The sequence below is a fragment of the Canis lupus genome, chromosome 7 (assembly GCF_011100685.1).
Source record: "Canis lupus familiaris isolate Mischka breed German Shepherd chromosome 7, alternate assembly UU_Cfam_GSD_1.0, whole genome shotgun sequence".
Classification (NCBI taxonomy): Eukaryota; Metazoa; Chordata; class Mammalia; order Carnivora; family Canidae; genus Canis; species Canis lupus.
The window spans coordinates 28567430-28590622 of NC_049228.1; the positions used below are offsets into that span (position 1 = coordinate 28567430).

The 23193-nt window shown below is 34.9% G+C and overlaps 1 protein-coding gene across 5 annotated transcripts in view; it reads left to right on the top strand.

Annotated features, from left to right (window-relative positions):
- The window catches only part of KIFAP3 (kinesin associated protein 3), a 157558-nt gene that overhangs the window by 63114 nt on the left and 71251 nt on the right, over positions 1–23193 (top strand). For all 5 annotated transcript variants that reach the window (XM_038542576.1, XM_038542579.1, XM_038542577.1 and 2 more), the window contains one exon: positions 2302–2464. In XM_038542576.1, the coding sequence (XP_038398504.1) occupies positions 2302–2464 (163 nt within the window). The remainder of the gene's footprint in view (positions 1–2301; positions 2465–23193) is intronic.

A 23193-nucleotide genomic window follows, 5' to 3' on the forward strand; every position in this document is an offset into this window, starting at 1 on the left:
TTTCTTGTAGTTAAGAGTAGGAACCGCATATCCTGTTCAGATTTTTACATCCTAAGAGTAAATTTGAGGTTCTGCCTACTTTTCTTTTTTTTTTCCTTTTTCAGAAGTATTTTTTATTCATCTTTATATCTCCCACCCTGTCCAGCATAGGACTAGGCACATAGTTCTGCTTTTTTTTTTTTTTTTAATCACTAATGCCTCTACTTGACTACTTCTGTAGCATGTTAATTAATCTCACTGTTTCTGTTTTGGCCTCCTTCCAATACGTTTTCTACTTTGTAGTCAGAAGGATAATTTTTAGAGTTCCTTGAATGCTAAATTTTCCATGTCACCTCAGGGCCTTTGCACATGCTATTATTGTTTCCATCTAGGCTGCTCTTTGCCTCCTCAATTAACATTAGATAACTTCTGTTCATCTAGGAGATTATTCTTCCTCAGAGAAGCTGTCTTTGACAACTCTTCACACTGAGATTATATCAGACCCACTCATATTTTTCTTGGTACTATTTCTTTACTATGTATTACTCCTTTTAGTATATAAGCTCTATGAAGGCATGAATTATTTCTTCCTTGTTCACTAATGTGTTCCAGTGGTTTAAGGTAAAAATATTTGTTGAATGAATGAACAGAGCTAGAAAAGGTGTTATTCAGGCTATTGATAGAATTATGGTTTTGTATAAATTTGACAAATCTTTGTAACTGGCCTCTGTGAAAATTGTAGGAAGTTAACAAATGAATGATTGTCCCAGCTTGCTTAGAATACTGAACTCAGAGAAAGGGAGAGCCAAAGTTAAAGAGTCTTTGAAGACGGATTTGTACTTTTTAATTACAGTGTAACTGTGAAGATAGAGGTCTAAAGGAAAAATCATTGTTGGATTGTCAATTTCGTTTGTTTTTTTTTTTTTAAATCAATGTTCACTCCTTAGCATGGAATGAGAGGAAGAAGTTTTATTGAGGACTCAATTAGAAATGTGATTTTTTTGTAGTCAGTGAAAGACTGCAATTAAGAAATGGCAAGGGTGGGAATGCCTAGGTAGCACAACTCAGATAAGCTCCCACAGGTCATCATCTCAGGGTCGTGAGATCAAGCTCTTTTCCCTTTTCTGATTTTGCTTTGCATCCTTTCATTGTAATAAATCAGTTATGAAGATGAATACATGCTGAGTCCTGTGAGTCCTTCTAGCAAATTATTGAACCTTGGGGTAGTCTTCGGGCCCCCTAACACATTGACCAAGCCAGAAACCTGAAAGTCATCTTCACTTTCAGTGCTTTCTCTTCACTTCTCCTTCAGATGCTCTGACCATATCTCCTTAACATCTCTCAGATTATTTCCTCTTCATCTTCTTTTTCTTTCTTTGATTCAGACCCTAATCACATATAGTGCCTAATGCAAGATACTAAGTGTACCTACTTTTGATATCTGCCTATTTCAGTCCATCCTTATACAATGCCCCCAATTCATTTGTGTCCTATTCTTTGCATGCATATATTTATATATGTCTGTATGTAGTGATATGCTTATCTTTATGCTACTGTTCTGACCACATTACCCTCTGGACTTAAAATCATTTAGGCATTCTTCTTAGCAGAGCATTTAAAGCTTTTTGTGATTTGTCCAATATGCGTTTAACAGGCTCCTGCCATTTTCCAACTTATACTTTATGCCCTGCCATACCAAAGCATTTGCAGTGCCCCCCAGATAAGCTCTTTCAGGCCAAATGCCTATCCACTGGCTTTTTTTTGTCGATTGTCCTTGCCTTTCTTAACCAGAGATCAAATTATTACACATTTTAAAAAATTTGTTCATCATTTGAAGTCTTTTCTGTTTAGGTAGCTTAGTAGTTTTTCCATATTGCTTCCAGAGGACTTTGTGCATTCCATTTTTATTACATTACATTTTAATTATTTGTTGTATTTGTCTGCTCTCTTTTTAGACTGGAGAATCCTTGAAGGCCAAGACAAGATCTTGTTTGAGCTAGCACAGGGTTTGGCACTTAGATGGCATTCAATAATGTGTTTTCAAGAACCCAGTGTAATTTGTCCTCCAGTTGATACTGTTAAGTAGAGGAAGGAAGGGATGATGTAGAAATAATACATTTCTTTCCTCAAAAGTTTTATTTTAGAGAAGTTTATAGTTTAAAATGAGAATAAATAGATTAACACATAATTATAAAATGGATACACATGCGGGTAGAAAAACAATGAAAAGTAATTATTTGGGGTTTTTTTGTTTTTTGTTTTTTTTTTTTTGCTGTATTGTACAACAGAACCTCACTGCAATTGTATTATTATATTACATAGGTGGAAATGGACATCGTTGAGAAACTGGTAAAAATGATACCTTGTGAACATGAAGATCTGCTGAATATCACCCTCCGGCTTTTACTAAACTTATCCTTTGACACAGGACTGAGGAATAAGATGGTACAAGTTGGACTGCTCCCCAAGCTCACTGCACTCCTAGGTATGCCTTCTAGAAATTAATGATAGTGTTGCTTCAAATTTCCAACACCACTGGAAAATTGAGCCTGTGTTGAAGTCTGCTGAGCAAAGATTATTCTGTATATGTTTTTTGATTGTGACTTAATACTAAAATAAGCTGAATGAATGAAAAATAACATGTGCCAGGATTTCCATGGTGCTATAGAATGAAATGGAATAGAAACTTTTAACTCTTGACTTCATTTATCCATATGAAAGTGAAACCAAAGTGAAAATATGAACATGCTATCAAAGAAGCAAGAAGGAAAGATTATATTCTCTTCAGTTTTTTTAAAAAGTGGATATCATTTAAGTCCTTATATTCTGCTATACTTTTAAAATAATGCTTTTGAGTACACAAATTGCCACAGCCTTTTTGTCATTAAATACAAAAGGGCAATTTTTGTAGCATGAGATAGAAAATACTGTATTGGCAGATTTGGTTAGTAATACGTTATTTCCTTTAGCTGTTAGCAAGATATCTAGCAAGGATGGATTCAAGAATTCACTCTTGAATTCATACTTAGTGCTTCTTGGAAGAGTATTAACAAATCCTTTATGATCCGTTCAATGTCTGTCCTTACAGGCACCTACTATTCCCCAACATATACTTTATACCTAGGTTTAGACTGAACATATACTGAACATACATTACACTGTATACAGTTCCCTAAACAAGCTCTTTTATGCCTAGGTGTCTATTCACCTTCTTTTTGCTCTACATGGAATGCCACTGTGTTTTTTTTTCAGTCAGAAAGCAAATTCTTACTCATCTAAGACTCTGTTCCTTTGTTTCAGTAGTGTTTCATTCTTTTTTTGTAGTTTTCTCTTTTCAAATTTTTTTTAACAGTAGTAACTGATAAAAGGCGAAGCTCATATTGAAACTCAGTTGCGTCTGCTGCCACAGTTGGATTTATTATCTACTATAATAAGCTATACCGTAGAGTTATATTAAGTAGACCACGTAAGTAGAGTATGCAGAGCTATAATTTAAAATTTTAATTCTCCAACTCCTCTTAAAGTAAGTTTTAAGGAAATTTATTTCTTACTCCTTTTCTCAGAATAGGAAAACTCTTTGTCATTTAGTCCAAGAACATGTGGCCCATTGGCCAGTCCACAAATATTGCACAGGACTTTTATTTTACATTGTAGAAGAAACTACAAAAATTTTTCCTTTCAAAAATTGCTTTTGTGAAACAAAGCAATACATTTAACAAGGAAACAGAAAACTTTAAAAGCAAAATTGATGGGGCATTGAATTTAATTCATGTGATCCTTTATTTCTCATAAATCTAGCAGAATTATGTAACAAACATTAGGTCAGGTTTCAGTGTATGCAGATGAATAAGTTATACTTCTTGTCCTGCAGGACTTCAGAGACTATTTGGTTTATACAGTATCTAGTGACCTACTTTTATAGAACAAATGGTTTAAAAGAGATTTTGGGGAAATTACTTAAGGATACCCAGTCTATATTTTGTTAACAAATAATAAGTTTTGTGATATAATATATTGTGATTATAATATTATAAATAAGATATAATATTTAGTACACAAAATATTTCATCTCTTCTAGAGCTCAATTTCTGGAGTCAGACTGTCCTATTAGAATTATGACTGCCTTTACTTCTAACTGTGTTATGTTGGGCAAGTTACCCAAACTTTGATTCAGTTTTTTCATCTCTAAAATGGTGATAATAATTATAACCTACTTAAAGTTCTTTGGAAAATTAAATAAAGTATTGCATACAGAGTGCTTAGAATAGTACCTGACACAGTATTTTCTTAATAAATATTAGTTATAATCATTTTTTACCACCACCATCATCCTCATCACTTGATCAAAGTGGACATTCTATAAATGTTGCTGACCTCCTATTCTCTGAGTGCAAATACCCTCCTCATAGATATTAAATCTTTATTGACAAACTAAGTAGATTATTTATTTTTACTTTCCTGTGATGTATGTGCAGTTTGATTCAATTTTAATTCAGGAAAATGTTGAAAATCTATGGCAAAGCACAAGTGCTAAGCACTATAGGGAAATACGTTTCAATCTGTGGGTATATTGAGATTCAAAAGAGAGACTGTTCCCTTATTAGTACTTCATAGGCAGAGTGTCATTTGAGATGACATTGACAGATTTGTCCTTTTAACAAGGTGATCTTTATAAAATTAAGAAGAATGGAAGCCATAGGAAGTATTTCTGATAAAGTGATCAACAGTATCTATGGCACAGATGGTGCTAGGTCAGTATGAGGAAAAACAGCTAAGAAGATAGCAGGAGATAATCCTGAAAATAAATGGGGTTTATGCTCTTATAGGGTATTATGAAGGTTAAGGCTATGCTAAGAAGTTCTACTTAATTTGGTTGATGGTGAGAATCATTGCAGGTTTTTGAGCTATTTATATCACAATCAGAGTGCTGCTCTAGAAAAATTAATCTGCAGGGACTAGAATTAGAGTCCAAAGATGAGAATCATAATCTGTTGTAACAGCAAGACCAAAAGTACAGAAAACATGGAGTAGGGAAGAGGTAGTATGTCAGGCATAAGGCTAATGTAAAGAGCTAAAGAGATACATATTAAAGCAAGACTTAGTATGACATGCTACTTTTCAAATGTGGGTAATGATAGAGAGATGATGGTTAGAATGCTAGTGCCAGGAACAGGAAGAAGTGTGAAGGAAGTAGTTGGAGGGAGACAGCAGTAGATTCAGTTTGAGACATTTTGGAGACACAGACAAAGATGTTCAGTTAGCAGATAGAAACAGAGGTCTATAGCTCAGGAGAGAGAAAGGTTAAAAAAGAAAAACTTGTCACACAGAATAAAAGTCATTGAATTTTATTTAATTTTATTGAATTTTATTCAGTGACTTTTATTCAGCTCACAAGTCATTGAATTTTAACTTAAGCAATTTTTTTTTCAAATGTTCATGTATACTTTGCTTAATAACTTTCTTTAGTTCCACCTTTTCATTCCACTTGCAAGCCATGGAAGCAATGGCAGTCATACATAATAAACAAAAGAGAAATCTACTGATATTCCAAGATCAAGATAAGGGAGAAGATGTACATATTGAAGAGGAATTAAAATATACTACAGAGCAGTGCCTTCAACTTCTTTAAAATACTTCAAAATGTCTATCAATGATGGGATGAGCACTGGGTATCATACTATATGTTGGCAAATTGAATTTAAATAAAAAAAATTTTTAAATGTCTATCAGTATTTAGAATATCTACAGGTTTACATTTATTTGCTTCTCTCACATTCTCTTAGTTTAAGTATTTTAAAGGTACTATTATTTTCTACCTCTTTTTCATTTAAATTATTAAATAAGCTTCTGTAGGCCTTTTAGAAGGTGAGCCTGTGGGGGGAAAAAAAAATGTTCCAAATTCCAAGTAACTGATTTCAATATGAATTTTTAGAACTTAACCATTTTGTCAACTTAAAATTGTTTGTATTTATCATGGCCCAAAAACGGTCCCTTTATTACCTCCCAGGAAAAACCTATCAAATTTTATTAGTGGAAGACAAGGCTATAATTGTTAATAAACAACCTTGAGATCTCAGTAGCTTAAAACACATCAAAGGTTTACTTCTTGCTCATATTATATATCCATAATGAGTAAGTAAAAGTGTTGGTCTATGTTAGCATCAGTCAGAGACCAAGACTACCAGAACCTCCAAGCCACATGGCTCCAGAGAAGGAAGAAAGAAAAATATGGAGATTGGCAAACTTCTCTTGAAGGCTTCCACTCTGAAGTGATAAATATAATTTTTGTTTATATTTCCTTTGATAATAGGAAGTCATATGGCTAGGTCAAACTTTAAGGGGGTGGGCAAATGCTTGGAAGGATTAGAACTGGAATGCTGGTGAGCAAGCAGCCTAATGATCCTGAAAGGTATTTTCTAGTTTTTCTGAAATTTTTAAGAAGATTTTATTTATTTATTTATTTATTTATTTATTTATTTATTTATTTATTTATTTATTTTTAAGGTATTATTTATTCATTTGATGAAATAGCACAGGCAGGGGTGGGGGTACAGGCAGAGGGGGAAAGAGAAGCAAGCCTCCCACCTCGCAGAGAGCCTGACGTGGGGCTTGATCCAAGGACCCTGGGATCATGACCTGAGCTGAAGGCAGATGCTTAGCTGACTGAGTGACCCTGGTGCCCCTAAAGATTTTTATTTTTAAGTAACCTCTACACCCATTGTGAGATTTGAACTCACAACTCCAAGATCGAGTCAAACGCTCTACTGCCTAAGCCAGCCAGGTGCCTGGGTTTCCAGGATTACTAGAATCCCTTAAAAAATACATCCTGAGACATTATAGCTATACTACCATATTTAGTGTATCTAGCAACTGTAGTAGCGCAGGGCACATTGATTAAACCTAGAATTCTGGAGCCAGACTATATGACTTTGAATATTGGCTTCAGTTACTAGCTATTGTGCAAATTATTTAACCTATATGTCAGTTTTCTCATCTTCAGTGTATAGAAAATAGTTCATATTAATAGGGAAGGATTAAATGAGAGTACAGTGTTACAAAATTATAAATATGTGAAATTATATAGAATACAAACTATAGATATCCAGAAATAGATCTTTTTGATAGGTAAGTTTTCTCAGCTTATACCATTAAGGGTGTTTAATCATTTTATATAAAGACTTTTAAAGTTGATTATATCTTTCTTTTATAAACATTTTCTTAAATGTACTTTAATACAATAAACATAATTTAAATTTTTATTGAAAAGTATAGTGTAGGTGAATACCTTGGGCTTTGGAGCCAGAGTACCTGGGTTCAAGTGCTTTATGAGTATTAGCTGTGACTGTTTTTTACAATCGCTGATTCAAGTTATAATTTTGAAGATAGTTTATTATACAGGAGTGTAAACATGACTGTGCTGAAGTATTTCTCCTTGCTAAATGGTTCCAAAATTCCATGTATTTTTAATTTTTATACACAGGTTTTCTGTTTTCTCCTCTTATTTTTAGCTGCCGCTTCTCATTTCTGTACCAGCAGCAGTTCTATAGCAGCAATTTTCCTTTCCTCTAATGATATATTTCTAATCTCCTGTGGTCCTGGAAACTGACAAGTGAGCTTATTTGAAGTGTATATTTTGTTAAAAACGAATTCCAAATAAATGCCCAAAAGGTTTTCTTCCCAATTACATACTGCTCCTAGTACAGTTTATTGCATGGACTTTGTAACATTTCTTTTAACTGTAAAGAAACCTATTTTGTTTGATTGTTCTCTCTGCTGTGTCCAAGGAAATTGTACTTAGTGTATAAATGATTTCCTGATAAATGATTGATTAATAATAGAAGAGTCAGTTTTATACTTGTTAATTTGTATGTTACTTATGTGGAAAATTATATCATTATCTCTTAACACGATAAACTGAATTTCTCAATTAAGTAATTAAATGATATATTTAATATCTCTGGTCTTTGGCCACTATTATTATTTTTTAAAGATTTTATTTATTCATGAGAGACACAGAGAGAGAGAGAGAGAGAGAGAGAGAGGCACAGGCACAGGCAGAGGGAGAAGCAGGCTCCATGCAGGGAGCCTGACATGGGACCTGATCCCACATCTCCAGGATCACACCCTGGGCTGAAGGCGGCGCTAAACCGCTGAGCCACTCAGGCTGCCCTGGCCACTATTATTATATAGAAGTTGTAGTAAGGAAGCATTACAGACAGAGAGCATAGATTTTAAAGGGATAGGATATAATTAGTATAGAGCAGTGACATTCAAACATCTTTTATCACTATCTATAGGAAAGTACAGTTTGCAATCTAGTACTCATGTGTGTAACATGCTTTATATATGCATGTGTATATATCCATATGTGCATATTAATATACATTATATTTTATTATATATTATTATTTTAACTTTTTAATATTCAGAAAGCAGTATTTACCATTTCTATGTGCAATGAACTGTATTTTCTATTCTTTTTTCTATTTATGACTTACTCGTTGATTTTATGTTCTCTGATTTGATTCACTCATTTGGAAAAAATTGAACTAGGAGAATGTAATTAGACTTCTTTCCCATCAAATCTTTAGAAATATCAGTTACTGTCTCCACTGGAATTTTTATGTGTTGAACAGTAGATAATCTAAGTTTTTCTAGGTTATTCTTGGCAAGTAGTGATTGGAGTGATTCCATGGAATTGAATTTTTTTTTAAATGGAAAAAACCTTTTGCAAATCAAATATTTGAAGAATTTGGGGTACATTTGCTTCATTGTAGTCATGGAGAAGGAATTGAGCATAGAGAAGAATATGAATAGTCTGGGTTTTTATATTAGAAAGAAATTCAGCTTAACATATGTTCAAGTTAATGACTGAATTAAAGAATTACCTATTTTATATGTAGAAATTGCTTATTTTTTAAAAGTTGCAAAAAATGTAAAACCACTTTAGTAAGGCTATACATGTGCTAGAACTTTTCGGAAGTGATTTTTAAGGGATGCTGTTTCAACTGAAAGCGCTATCAGATTTTAAGTAGATTTTCTTTATTATTATTTGGGGATCCCATAACTGAAAAATCTTTTTATACTTAATGAGAGATTATTTTAACTAGAGTACAATGAATCATGAATCTTTCAGGTTCTAATAAAGCTGTGCAATATGAACATTTAATCCCCTTCTCTTGTATCCTGAAACATTTAACTAGTATATTGCGACCCCTGCTGTTGTGAGACTTGCCACATAACTGAAAAAAAAAATATGTAATTGAGGATGATTGTGTGATTTGAATTATTACTAAAGGCAGAGGTGAAGTTTTCTTATGGTTCAGCTTTTTTGCCATGTGAGGCTCTGAGTGAAACGTAATTCAGTAGAACTAAAAATTATTTCAAAATTTTGTCAAATAAAGCATTTCATTTAGAAATTTTGAATTTAGCTGTTTCTTTGACATCAGGGACATATAAAGGGATTAATAATGAATTTTTGAAATCATTACTTAAAACTTTCTTTCTCCACTTACCCTGAAATTGATTTGTTTGAATAGTTTCAATATTTTCCTAAACACTGAGAAGGAAGACTTATGTTCCAAAATGTTTCAGAAATTTTGTTTGTATCCATGAGTAACCTATCTAAATATTCCTTTGTTTTGCTTTACTTAAACACTACCAAAATGATTCAATTCTTACTTCATTTTTGATATGCTACTTTCCTAAGGTTTCATAAGGATCCTAAACTTACCTCTGCTTATTAGTATCAATTATAAATCTTTTCGGTTCTATTCATCCCCATACTTGACAGATAATTTCTTGTGCCTAGTAATTGTATGTTCTTATCTGGGAGACCTATCACAACCAGTGGTTTCAGCAAATGTGATTAAACGCGAGTTGAATTGGACCTAGAAAGATGGGCTTTATTTATCCAATTGTTAGTTTAGTCAGGTTTTTTAAGATATTGAATTAATTTTTTTAAGTATTTAAAGACTTTTTGACTTCTCTAAGAATCAAATCATTAAAAAAAATTCCCTGTCATAAATCCTTAAGCCATTTGGCTTTGATGTGTCTCAAGAGTGCTTTCTTATGTCAGAATATTCTAGGTTGGGAATGGCAAGGAAATTCTTTGTCATGGTGTGTTCTTCAGTTTCCTGGAAAAGGCACTGATAGGGTTTCAAAAGTAACTTGAAAACTAAATTTTCTTAGGTTTTTGTCTGATGCACCAGGCAAATGTTTTTGTACCCTTCAGTCACTTTGGCTTGGATGTTTCACAAGCTAAGTATTGTTTGATGTGCTTAAGGATGATGTTATAAAGATGCAAGCATAAATTCACAACTGAAGTGTATTCTTTGGACAAACCTAGATCATCATGATATAGTTCATGCATATAACTTAAATATCACATAATGGTAGAGACAGTGTATTGCAGAATTTATAATCAATAATTTAAAAAATACTACATTTCACTAATGAACTCTTTTGAACAATTTTGAGTTTATTTACAGTATTCTTTTTCCTGTGTAAATGATATTGATATGTATTTTAAATAGAGTAATATTCTGAGTTTTCATGTCAGCTTTTCAGTTTTTGGCTTGATTTCCAAAGGAATCTAAACTCAAGAGAGTAAACCTTATAAAATGTGCAGGTCTCATCCTACATATATGAATTTTTTGCGTTTGTTAAAACAAAAATGGAATAGGCACAGCCAGCCTAATGTTTAAACAGATTAGGTAGCTGCTACCTGTAAATTATAGGCAATCACCACTTTCCACAATTTTTCTGCTCTTTTGTAAGTTTCCCTTGTTTATTAGGAGAGACTGTAGGAATTCAATAGTTAGAGCATCAGTTTTCAAATTTTTGGTCTCAGGACTCTAACACTTAAAAATTATCAAGGACCCTCAAAGAGCTTTTTGTTTATGAGGCGTTATATCTATGGTTATTTATTCTATTTATAATTGAGAAAATTCTAAATATTCATTTAAAAATAACAAACCTGCTACATGTTAACATAAATATTTTATGAAAAATAACTTTCCAAAACAAAAAATTGGTGACAAGAGTGGCATAGTTTTACCTTTTGCAAATTTCTTTAGAGTCAGGCTTAATAGACAACATTTGGCTCTCCAAGCTCCCTCAACAATCTGTTGTGACATCATATTTTATGTATGTCTTATGTAGCCTCTTAAGAGAGAATGGGAATTTAAAAAAGAAAAGTAATATATTAGTATTGTTATAAAAATGTTGTGACTTTGTGGATCCCCTTAATGGGTCCTCAGGAAACCAGTGAGTTAAGGCATTCCTTTCAAGATTTTAATTCCTATTAAATGCAAACACTCCTGATTGTAATAATACACTAGGAGTCTCAAATTAGCAGCTTAAATCCAGCTAGACGTGCCTGGGTTTACCAAAGTTAGTTTCTTAATTTTATATTTGGACTTCTCGATATGACCCAAACTGTCCCATTCCTATAAGATAAACGTTACTTTCTCTTATCCTTAAACATTTATTATATTTCTTGTCTTGCCCTTTAGACATTTTGAGTGTTCAACCATTCACATCTTAGAATCATTTTTATCAATTTGTTTGATGCTTTGTGAAGGAGGGTGGGGAATCTATGACATGGTATAGGGGTATGGAGATGGAAGATCCTGAGCACAGAGGGACAACAGTATACAGTAAATTCTGGATAATTAACCAGTACTAGACTTTTAATGCTGCCCAGCAGCCATACTACATCTTCTTTATCTGGTAACTCCCATTCTCCTAAGTGAGAATTTCATTCCTATACCTTCTCATAAATCTAACACCTCATCCTCAGCTCATTATCTTGTTTTGCTTCATATTTCACTGAGAAAGTAGAAGCAGTAAAAACAACTTCTGGAAGTTCCTATTGCCACACACTTAATCTCCCCTCTGTCTGTAGTTTGCTTCCCTCCCATTACTGTGGATGGACTTGCTTCTCTTCCCATAGGCCAACATTCCCTCCCCATCCCATTCCCTGTCACCTACTCAATATTTTTGCTCTCGCAGTTCTCCTCTCTGCATTAATTTTTTCCTTTCTAGAAGATCATTCAATCAACACACCAATATGCTATTATTTCTATCATCTTAATGAAGATTCTTCTTGACTCCCACTTCATTCTTTTACCTTTCAACTATTATATTTCCTTTCTTCCGATTGTAAAATGCCTCAAGAACTATGGTCATTTCCTGCCTCCCAGTTTTTCTCTTCCTTTTTGCATACATTCATATCCTTTCTTGTTTCCTCTCTCCTCTTTCCTGTCTTGCCTCTCTCAACGCCCCCCCCCCCGCCCCCGCCCTGCCCCCCTGCATTCTACACTCTTTTTAATCTTTTCCAGTTAGGCTTTCACATATATGCCCCATCACACTACTTTGGTCAAGTTCCAGTGACCACTACATTGCTAAATCCAGTGGTCAGTTCTCAGCACTTATAGTACTCAACCTGTGAACAGCATTTGTTATAGTTTCTCTCCTCATCTCTTTCCATTGATTTTCCAGGACACAATACTCTTCTGGATTTCCTCCTAAGTACCCAATCCTTCCCAGTTGCCTTTTTTGTTTCCACCTTTTCTCCCCAGTCTGTAAGCATTAGAATACCTCCCAGGGCTTAGTCCTTAGAATTTTTCTCTATCTGGGGCAGCCCAAGTGGCTCAGCAGTTTAGCGCCACCTTCAGCCCAGGGCGAGATCCTGGAGATGCGGGATGGAGTCCCACATCAGGCTCCCTGCATGGAGCCTGCTTCTCCTTCTGCCTGTGTCTCTGCCTCTCTCTCTCTCTCTCTCTTCTCTCTCTCTCTCATAAATAAATCAATAAAATCTTAAAAAAAAAGTGAAGGTGATGCCTGGGTGGTTCAGGTGGTTAAGCATCTGCCATTGGCACAAGTCATGATTTTGGAGTCCTGGGATTGAGTCCCAGGTCTAGCTCCCTGCTCAATGGGGAGTCAGCTTCTCCCTCTGGCTCCCCTCCAGCTCTTTCTTTCCCCCCGCCTCACTCAAATAAATAAAATCCTTTGAAAAATAAAGAAAAAGGGAAAGTTTGAGGGGCCAATGGTTGCTAAATGAAAAAAATGAAGAGCACAGAAAGTCTTGTTACTTCACATTTTTTTACTATTTCTATGCCTGCTTATAGGAATTTGTTTTAAACCTTGAAATAGCACTTTAATTTCAATTACGTGATACATATTTCTTTACTGAATTTATTGTAAAATATGTAAATATGTACTGATACATATTTACATATTTCTTTACGTGATACATAATTCAAGGCGGAAGTCTTCTAATTCAGTAATAACTCAAAAGTGTGTTCCAGCGACCAATGCATGTTCATAAACTTTTTTACTCATCTGTAACAAGTAAATCTAGAAATCGAGGATAAGAGTTTAGACAACTTATGGCAACTTACTCAAATAATTATGTCTGTTGAATATAATACTTTATAAACTTCTATTTTGTGTATATTTTGCTTAATTTTATTTTTAGTATACTTTATTAAAGTATCATCTTTGACACATGAGATGAAAAATAAAAACTTGGCCCTCCACCACAGATAATTTGATAAACACTATTCAAATAGGTGAAAAGATAGATTTTTTTTGTATATTTTTTATTGGAGTTTGATTTGCCAACATATAGTATAACACCCAGCACTCATCCCATCAAGTGCCCTCCTCAGTGCCCATCACCCAGTCACCCCATCCCCGCCCACCTCCCCTTCCACTACCCATTGTTTGTTTCCCAGAGTTAGGAGTCTCTCATGTTCTGTTACCCTCACTGATATTTCCCACTCATTTTTCTCTCCTTTCCCCTGTAATCCCATTCACTACTTTTTATATTCCCCGTATGAATGAAACCATATGTTTGTCCTTCTCCGATTGACTTACTTCACTCAGCATAATACCCTCCAGTTTCATCCACGTTGAAGCAAATGGTGGGTGTTCATCGTTTCTAATGGCTGAGTAATATTCCATTGTGTGTGTGTGTGTGTGTGTATATATATATATGTATATACACCACATCTTCTTTATCCATTCATCTTTCAGTGGACCCCAAGGCTCCTTCCACAGTTTGGCTATTGTGGACATTGCTGCTATAAACATTGGGGTGGAGCAGCCCCGGTGGCTTAGTGGTTTAGCACCACCTTCAGCCCGGGGCATGATCCTGGAGACCTGGGGTCAAGTCCCACGTCGGACTCCCTGCATGGAGCCTGCTTCTCTCTCTTCCTGTGTCTGTCTGTCTCTTTCTCTCTCTTTCTGTATCATAGATAGATAGATAGATAGATAGATAGATAGATAGATAGATAGATAGATAGATAGATAGATAGATAGATAGATAGATAAAATCTTTTAAAAAATAAAAAATAAACATTGGGGTGCAGGTGTCCTGCCATTTCACTGCATTTGTATCTTTGGGGTAAATCCCCAGCAGTGCAATTGCTGGGTCCTAGGGCAGTTCTATTTTTAACTCTTTGAGGAACCTCCACACAGTTTTCCAGAGTGGCTGTACCAGTTCACATTCCCACCAACAGTGCAAGAGTGTTCCCCTTTCTCCACATCCTCTCCAACATTTGTTATTTCCTGTCTTATTAATTTTCCCCATTCTCACTGGTGTAAGGTGGTATCTCATTGTGGTTTTGATTTGTATTTCCCTGATGGCAAGTGATGCGGAGCATTTTCTCATGTGCTTGTGGGCCATGTGTTTGTCCACTTTGGTGAAATTTCTGTTCATTGAAAAGATAGATTTGATTTTAGATTAGCGTACTGTTCTTTTAAGATATTCAAAAACCCATATATGTACCCTTATGTTTATAGCAGCATTATTTACAATAGCCATGATATGGAAGAAGTCCAGGTATCCATCGATTGATGAGTGGATAAAAATGATGTGTATATATGTATACACACAGACACACATAATGGAGTATGATTCAGCCATAAAAAATGAAATCTTAACCATTTGAAACAAAATGGATATGACTCTAGAATATAATCCTAAGCAAAATAATTTACTCAGAGAAAGACAAATACTATATGATGTCACTTATATGTGGAATTTAAGAAACAAAACAAGCAAAAGGAAAAAATAAGAAAGAGACACATCAAGAAACAGATTCTTAACTCAAGGAAACAAACTAATGGTTACAGGGGGGAGGGGTGGGGGGAGGGTTAAATAGGTGATGGGGATTAAGGAGGCATATGTTGTGATGAGCACAGGTGATAGATGGAATTGTTGAATTGCCACTATATTGTACACCTGAAACTAATATAACACTGCATATTAACTGGAATTAAAAACTTGAAAAATTCTGAAAAACCAAACCAACAAAAAAAGCCACACACACACACACACACACAAACAGACAAAATAATGAAATGTTGAATCCAAGCATCACAACTTACCCTACCTAGGGATACTTCTTTAGTTCATTTATGAACAGAGAAGAGAATATTTCCTTAAAAAACTGAGGAATTAGGAGTGTTACCTAGAGAAGTTGCTAGCTTTTCAATATTTGTAATAATAATAAAGATCAAATTCATACTCAATAAATATTCATCAGGTGCTTAACTTATATTAGGCACTTTCACATGTAATTTATGAATCTGTGTGCAAGTTAACTAAAAAAGTTAACTAGACCAGACATCTTTGTTCAGGTTGCCCTTTAATCACCAGAGGCACCAGCTCATTGATACAGATACAGCTGATTGCAACTAGTATGAGAGTTTGGTCCATAATTTAAATCTTTTTTTTTTAATTTTTTTTAATTTTTATTTATTTGTGATAGTCACACAGAGAGAGAGAGAGAATGAGGCAGAGACACAGGCAGAGGGAGAAGCAGGCTCCATGCACCAGGAGCCCGACGTGGGATTCGATCCCGGGTCTCCAGGATCGCGCCCTGGGCCAAAGGCAGGCGCCAAACCGCTGCGCCACCCAGGGATCCCCCATAATTTAAATCTTGATTCAGATTTCTCTCTGTATAAATTTTGATTCTTCTAAATTTGAAAGTTGTGAAGCATGGTAATTTGCATGGCTGGTTTGTTCTAAAGCTAATTTTATTGGTTATGGCCAGAAAATTAGGATTCCAGAGGTTCAGTAGCATATTGTCATGCCTTGTAATTCCACATGAATCATTTCCAAAAGACCTGAATTTTAGTCAGAGTATTGTTAGATGATATTCTCCTCACTGGAAGATAAATTAGGGTTTCTGAAGTGTTCTAAATGGATATAAATGCTTCTCCGTTCTGTGAGTAGACCCAGAATAGTTTTGAGAGTAAAAATGACACCTGATTCATCTTGATCTAGATTACATTAGGTAATCTAGGTTTCAGGGCATTTTCCAAGGCTGTAGAAAGATTTTATCAGCATGTAGTGAGTCAGACCAGGTCAAGAGTTAAGTGATAAATGTTTGATCTCTTCCGGTTGAGACAAGTCTGATTTCCCCTATTGTGGGAGATCACCATCACAGATACTGTTGGACTCTAAACTTTGATCACTTAAAAATTAAGGGTTATTTACTTTGACCATTCTGTCATATGTCCTTAAAAGAAAATTTAAAAAGTTAAATTCTGAACACCTTTGAAATTCCTACCTGTTATTTTTCATTATAATTAATATGACTTAATTTTTATTTTATCAAAAGCATCCTAAAATAAGAAATAAAATTTCTTATTTAGTAAATGCCTTTTTGACTTGTTTATTAAAAACTGTTTGGAAATTGTCAACATAAAATTTTTTCATATTAGGAGGTGTTTTCCATTTTAAAAAAACTAGGTTAGGTTGTCTTTATGATGATTTAAGAAACTTAAAGTAGACTTTTTAAAAAAATTTTCATTTGGCCTGTTTATTACAAAACTGTTATGGAATTTCACACATCTGTTTCAGTAAGCAGCTTCTCATAGACTACTGCACTGTTTCTCAATTTTAATAGGCCTCATTTATCCTATAAATAAACCTACGTTTTCTTACCTGATCAAGTGAGCAAACAATAGGGGTCAGATGTGGCAAACGATTTAACAAAAAGCACATGTTTAGCCGTCAGGGTGAGGTAGAGTCATATCAAGATTGCTTGAAGTTATTAATGGCAGTAAAATTTATGCTTCCTCCTGTTTTCCCAATTAAATCAAGAAGCCTTTTTTCTTAGGATTCTTCTATCACCAGCTGGTTCCAATACTCTGTGTGTGAATATTGCCTGGGGTGTCTCCATTTCTACGTGGTAAAAGCTGACCAAAGCACATTAAGTCAGTGGTGTGGACCCGTAGGCTAGAAAGCAGTCATTATTAAGGGCTTTATTTCGGTCCCTATCATTTGTACCATAAATGTGCACATTTTGTAGGGTGTATTGTAAATAAGTTGTTGTATGCCCTGGATGTAATAAAAGACTACTACAGACAAGGTAATAATTGAAAAATAAATTACATGGCTAAATGTACAGTTGTACATACTGAAAATGGATGAAAATGCATAATAGGTGTTGAATTTTAGAGTACTTAGTGAATACCTCCTAATATAAGTGAACTATTGAGCTTAATGGTATAACTTGCAATTTCAGTTTTTTATAGTTTTTAAAGTAACTGGACACATAAATCATCCATGAAACACTGTATCACAAAATTGTTGTTACACTTGTTTTCATACTGATCATTGTAACCTATAAGTTCTGTAATTTTCACCCTTCAGCTCATGATTAAAAACTCTTGGTTTTTGTCTGTTCATCTCAAATCTTTTCTATATTTGACTATGAACAAATCTATTCTAATACAGGAGACTATCCAGCATAGTTGCAATCTTAAAAATTGATCTCTCCAAATTCATTTGGCTCTCATCATACTGGGCATATATCTTATCTTTTCATGGGGCCTTTGTGACTTCAAAGGGAGTTTTTTACTTTGAATGAAGACATGGAGTGCAGAAGAGAACGAGAATCTGGCTAATAATGTTGCCCATAACTTGTGTTCTCACTCTGTTTTTACAAAGTGTTGGGCTGGGTCTACTGCAGAAGCGGAAATTTGGCTTTGAGTTCTGGTGTTCAAACTCATATTTCTGCTTGACTGAACTGTGAATGGAAAATCCCAAGTGTCTTACAAAATTAGTAACTAACTGGTGTTTTTACTAATCACTTCGGAGATGAAAAACTGAAGACATTTTAAAATTCAAAACCCATCAGCATACGTTTGCCCTTTAATTGGCAGAAAATCGATCATGAGAGCAGTCCAGAGAACTGTTTTTTTTTTCTCCTTCAGCTGCTCCAGCTGAACTACAGCTGCAATTTTTTTTTTTTTAAAAAGAGGGGAAAAAAAAACTTGAATGTACTTTATAAGTGCAATAATTCCCACAAAATCAGTTACTGGAGTTAATGACCAGTTTGTTAAGGCATTAACTGCCCTCAGCTGGGAATGACCAATTTTGGGGGAATGGCTGCACAACTGCTAAGATAATTCAGTAACACTTTCAAATAATGATCCAGCTAATTAACGGTGAATTCCTGTGGAAATCCTATCGAAGTACTTATGACCCCTGCATTTAATAGCCAGTGAGTTCATCATGATTCATGTTTATTACCGTAAATACCAAAGGAATCATAATGACTAGGCCATTTTTTTTCCACCCTGGCCTTATTACTTGAACAGATTTGACTAATCCACCTCCAGTCATTAAGGACCTAGTTCTCAAAATATTCAGTCTTTTCACTATGCTGCTCAAAAGTCACAGGGCCTTTGGTGCTATGCCAGCATACAGACTATTGGCAGCCTGTTTTTACTTGGGAATAATTGATGTCTATAAGTCTTAAAGGAGCCCTTTTGAAATGCCTGCCATTTGTAGGATGTAGAGGAATCATAGCTGGTTAGCTGCAGTTTATGGTTCTTAGTCATGAATTCTTATGGGAAAATCATACCCCCAAGCCTCAAATTCATTTGGGATGTACAAGACTTTTTTTGAAGTTTATTTTTTAAGAACTCAGATATCCTTTCTTCCAATGAATGAAGAAGATGATTAGTTTATAATGAAGGATAAGCTCTTAATTTTACTTGGACCATTTAATCTCTCTTAATGGCTGTTTATTGCTATGTGATCTGCAAATTAGCCTTTAAGTAATAATAAATGTTGACTGCCAGAAAGCCATTACTTTTTGTGTGCAGCTGTGTTTAAAGAGATGAATTTAGGTTATTTCCAGACATCTTCCCACTCTAAGTAGGCACTTTTGTCCTAAAATACTTTGTCCTTTTGTTATAGCTCTCAGATATCTGCTAGATGCCATAAAGTTGTTATGTACTGTATTTTCATGAAGCAACTAATCATTTATATAATGATTAATAATTTAATGAATAAGATACCTATGATATATACTATAATCTTCATTTATATATTGCAGTTCTTTAAAGTAGAAGGGAAATATGTGATTTGTAACAATAAGATATGAATTAGAATCATAAAGATTCTATGTGGGTAACAAGATCATTTATAGAATACATCTTTTCTGAACAAAAGGGCAAATATCATTTTCTATCTTTTTAAATTCCCTCAATAAATGCAAAAAAAAAGGAAGAAAATCAATTCTATAGGTATTTGTAAATCAATTGATTGGATTCTAGGGAATCTTTAACCGGCACAAAATCCAGAAGACATATCAGCAACTTGTGTTAATGTTGACCTCTGAGTACAATATTGTAGTTCCTTAGATCCTTTCCCTTCACACATTCCTCAAGACCAAAAAAAAAAAAAGATCTCTGGTGTAATGTCAGTCATATTACAGTTTCTTTTGTTCAGTTGTTCTTAGCCCAAGCAAGGGGGCAGGGGTGTGGGGGAAATATGGGACATGCTACTTAAATAAGTAATGTACCTGACTGTGAGATTTGTCTTCAGTGTCCTCAGACTTCTCTGTATCCTTTCACCTTCTTGGTAGCCAATCACCTCTAAAATTTCCTATTTTAAGAGTGAAATTAAGTTCCATTACAGATACAGAAACATGGAAGACAGACGAGAGATTCACAGTGCATTTGTGGTAGTGGTGGAGCGGGAACATGTACTGAATCTATACTTTGGTTATTTTCTTTTCTCAAGTTTTATTTTTGTTAAGGAATTTATAATAACCCTGTAAGAATGAGAGAATGGTGAAGGGTTCTTATGAGATATGGGTCACTGAGGGAGTCTTGTAGTATAGGGTAACTCTCCTAAGCCTATATTTAGGAAATAGTAGAGCTTTTTAGAAAGTGACTGAGTAGGACAAGTGGCTCAGCCACAGGCTCAGAATGTACCTGAACCCTGTCTAGCTTATCTTAGAGAAATCTCAGCTGCTTTTCAAAACTGTTTTTTACTCTAACTGTGATCTAATTTTGAGACTGGAAAAACCCACTATATGTGGTAGGGGCTCATGATAGTAGTGTCCTGTTGGTCAAACCAAAAAACATTCTTATTCACATAATTATAGTAAGGAATGATATTTACTGAATAGGTTTATTATTGTGTCAGTAAGATTCAGTATTAATTGCTTTACCAGGATTCTCTTAACTAATCCTACATAACAACTCTTTGAGTTAGGTACAGTTGTTCTATCAATTTCATTGATTAAGAAACTGAAGTGTACACATACAAAGAAAGAAACTGAAGCACAGAGTTTAAATAACACTCACAGGCTGTATAGCAAGTGAAAGAATCACAAACTGAACGCCAGCAGTCTGCCTCTCCAGACCCTGAGCTCTTAACTACAATGTTATACTACCTATTAACCACTCTACTCATCTTTTAAGCTTCTAAAAAGCACCTTGTTTTTCGCATAAAATCAAACACTGCTTGCTAACAGTTCTTGTCCAATTTAGTGAAAGTGAGTTTCAGAATTGCTAAAAGTCTAGTTCCCAAAACTGCTGGGGGAATAATGCAATTTGTCCCTGTCAAGAACTTCTTTCATCCTTTAGAACTTACTGTATCTGGGCACAGGTCCTCCAATAAATAACTGACTGTTCTGCATTTTGTCTTCTTTCTTCCCCTCTTCTGCCACCTTCCTCCCTTTCCCAAGACTCCCAGATCTTCCCAGGACTTCCCAGGACTTCCAGTCCCTTCTAATGTTAACTCCTTTCTGTACTGTGTCACTAAGGAATGATTTTGTACTCTTCTGCTGCCTCTTGGAAGACTTAATAGAAAGTCCACAAACAGGCTATGTAGTCACACCCGGATTTGAATCTGAGATTCACAGCAGTTTTTCCTTTTGAAGGAATATCATTGCTTGATGAATATCATTGCCTCATCTCCAAATTGAAGAGAATACCTATCTCTTCAGTTGCTAGAAGAATATGTAAGAAAATGTATGCTTACCATACAATAGGAACAATATCGCTGTTTGTTTAACCCTTTTTCTTTCTTCTTTTCTCAAAGAACTATGATTATAAAAAGATCATCTGTCCACAGTCTCTCAGGACAGCATGGTTTGCCTGTGACTTCTGTTTCCTCAGCCCTTTAGTTTTTGACATGCTGTGGGGCATGATAATCATTTTAGGTAAAGATTATGAGGGAAACAAATGATTATGGGAAATTTGGAAGATGTTCAGAGATTCTTTTTTTAATGAAGGATTACAGATTGAGAAGAATTAGGAAGGTATGGAGAACTGCAAGGAGCTTTTACCTTTGGCCATGAGTACAAAGGGAGGAGAAAGAAAAGCACCCAAGTACAGACTCAGGACTGGCTGCAGAATGATTCATTCTACTTTGTCAAACTAGATATTTAGTTTTGGTGTGTTAAAAGGTAATGTAAGTTATTGTTACAGCTGAGATCTGTTTTTTTCATATGTTATTCATCTGGGTTTTAGAACTATAACTTTAAGACTCTTCTCCAGACTTCCTATTCTATTGCATATCCTTTGAGCTATCCTTAGGAAGCTATAATATATGTGCGTATATATATATGTATGTATATAAGGTGATACATATATTATCATTATATAAATTATATTATCATTATATATACATTATCATTAGCTTATTCTGTTTTAGCCTCTGATTTTTTTAAGATTTTATTTATTTATTCATGAGAGACACAGAGAGAGAGAGAGAGAGAGGCAGAGACACAGGCAGAGAGAGCAGCAGGCTCCATGCAGGGAGCTGGACGTGGGACTCGATCCCGGGTCTCCAGAATCACACCTGGGCTGAAGGTGGCGCTAAACCACTGAGCCACCTGGGCTGCCCAGCCTCTGAGTTTTTAATGTAACATTACTCTTTTTTCCCCCAGCTTTACTGAGATTAATTAACATAAAACATTAGGATATAAGGATTTGATGTATGTATATATTCCAAAATAATTACCATAATAAGATTAGTTAACACATCCATCACCTTCCATTGTTACTCCGTGGGGGGGGGGGGGAGGTAAGAATCTTTAAGATTTACTCTTAATAACTTTCAAATTTACAATACAGGATTGTTAAGTCATTATGCTGTTTAAATACTAAAAGTAAAATCAGTCAGCAGATATTTATTAGGAAACTTCTATATGGCCTACTAAGCCTTGAGAGAATACCAAAGTTCATGTCCTCTAAGAATTTCTAACCATCTTAAAGATATGCCTATTAGGGGCGCCTGGGTGACTCAGTTGGTTAAGAGTCTGCCCTTGGCTCAGGTTATGATCCCTGGGGCGCTGGAATCAAGCACCATGTTGGGCTCTCTGCTCTGCAAGGAGTCTGCTTCTCCCTCTCTCTACCCCTTCCCCTCTCCCTGCAGCTCATGCATGCTCTCTCTTTCTCTCTCTCTCTCCCAAACAAATAAATCTTTATTAAAAAAAGATGCCTAATATATGAAAACTTCAATCAGAATCCAAAACAATTTTATATATTTTTATTTTTTTAATCTTTTTTTTTAAGATTTTATTTACTTATTCATGAGAGAGAGGGAGAGAAAGAGAGAGAGGGGCAGAGACACAGGCAGAGGGAGAAGCAGGCTCCATGCAGGGAGCCCGATGTAGGACTCGATCACAGGACCCCAGGATCATGCCCTGGGCCAAGGCAGGTGCCAGACCGCCAAACCACCCAGGGATCCCCAAAATGATTTAAAAAAAACATTTAAGTATTTTAGTAATTTTATGGTATGATGGATACAAAGATAAAGTTAGAAAATGTATCCTCCATGTTAAAACATATTTAAAATCTTTATACACTATTTATCAATTAAATTCACTTACCTGCTTGAGTTTTTTAAACTCTGGATATCTTCAAAGATTTCTCAGGATACTGTTT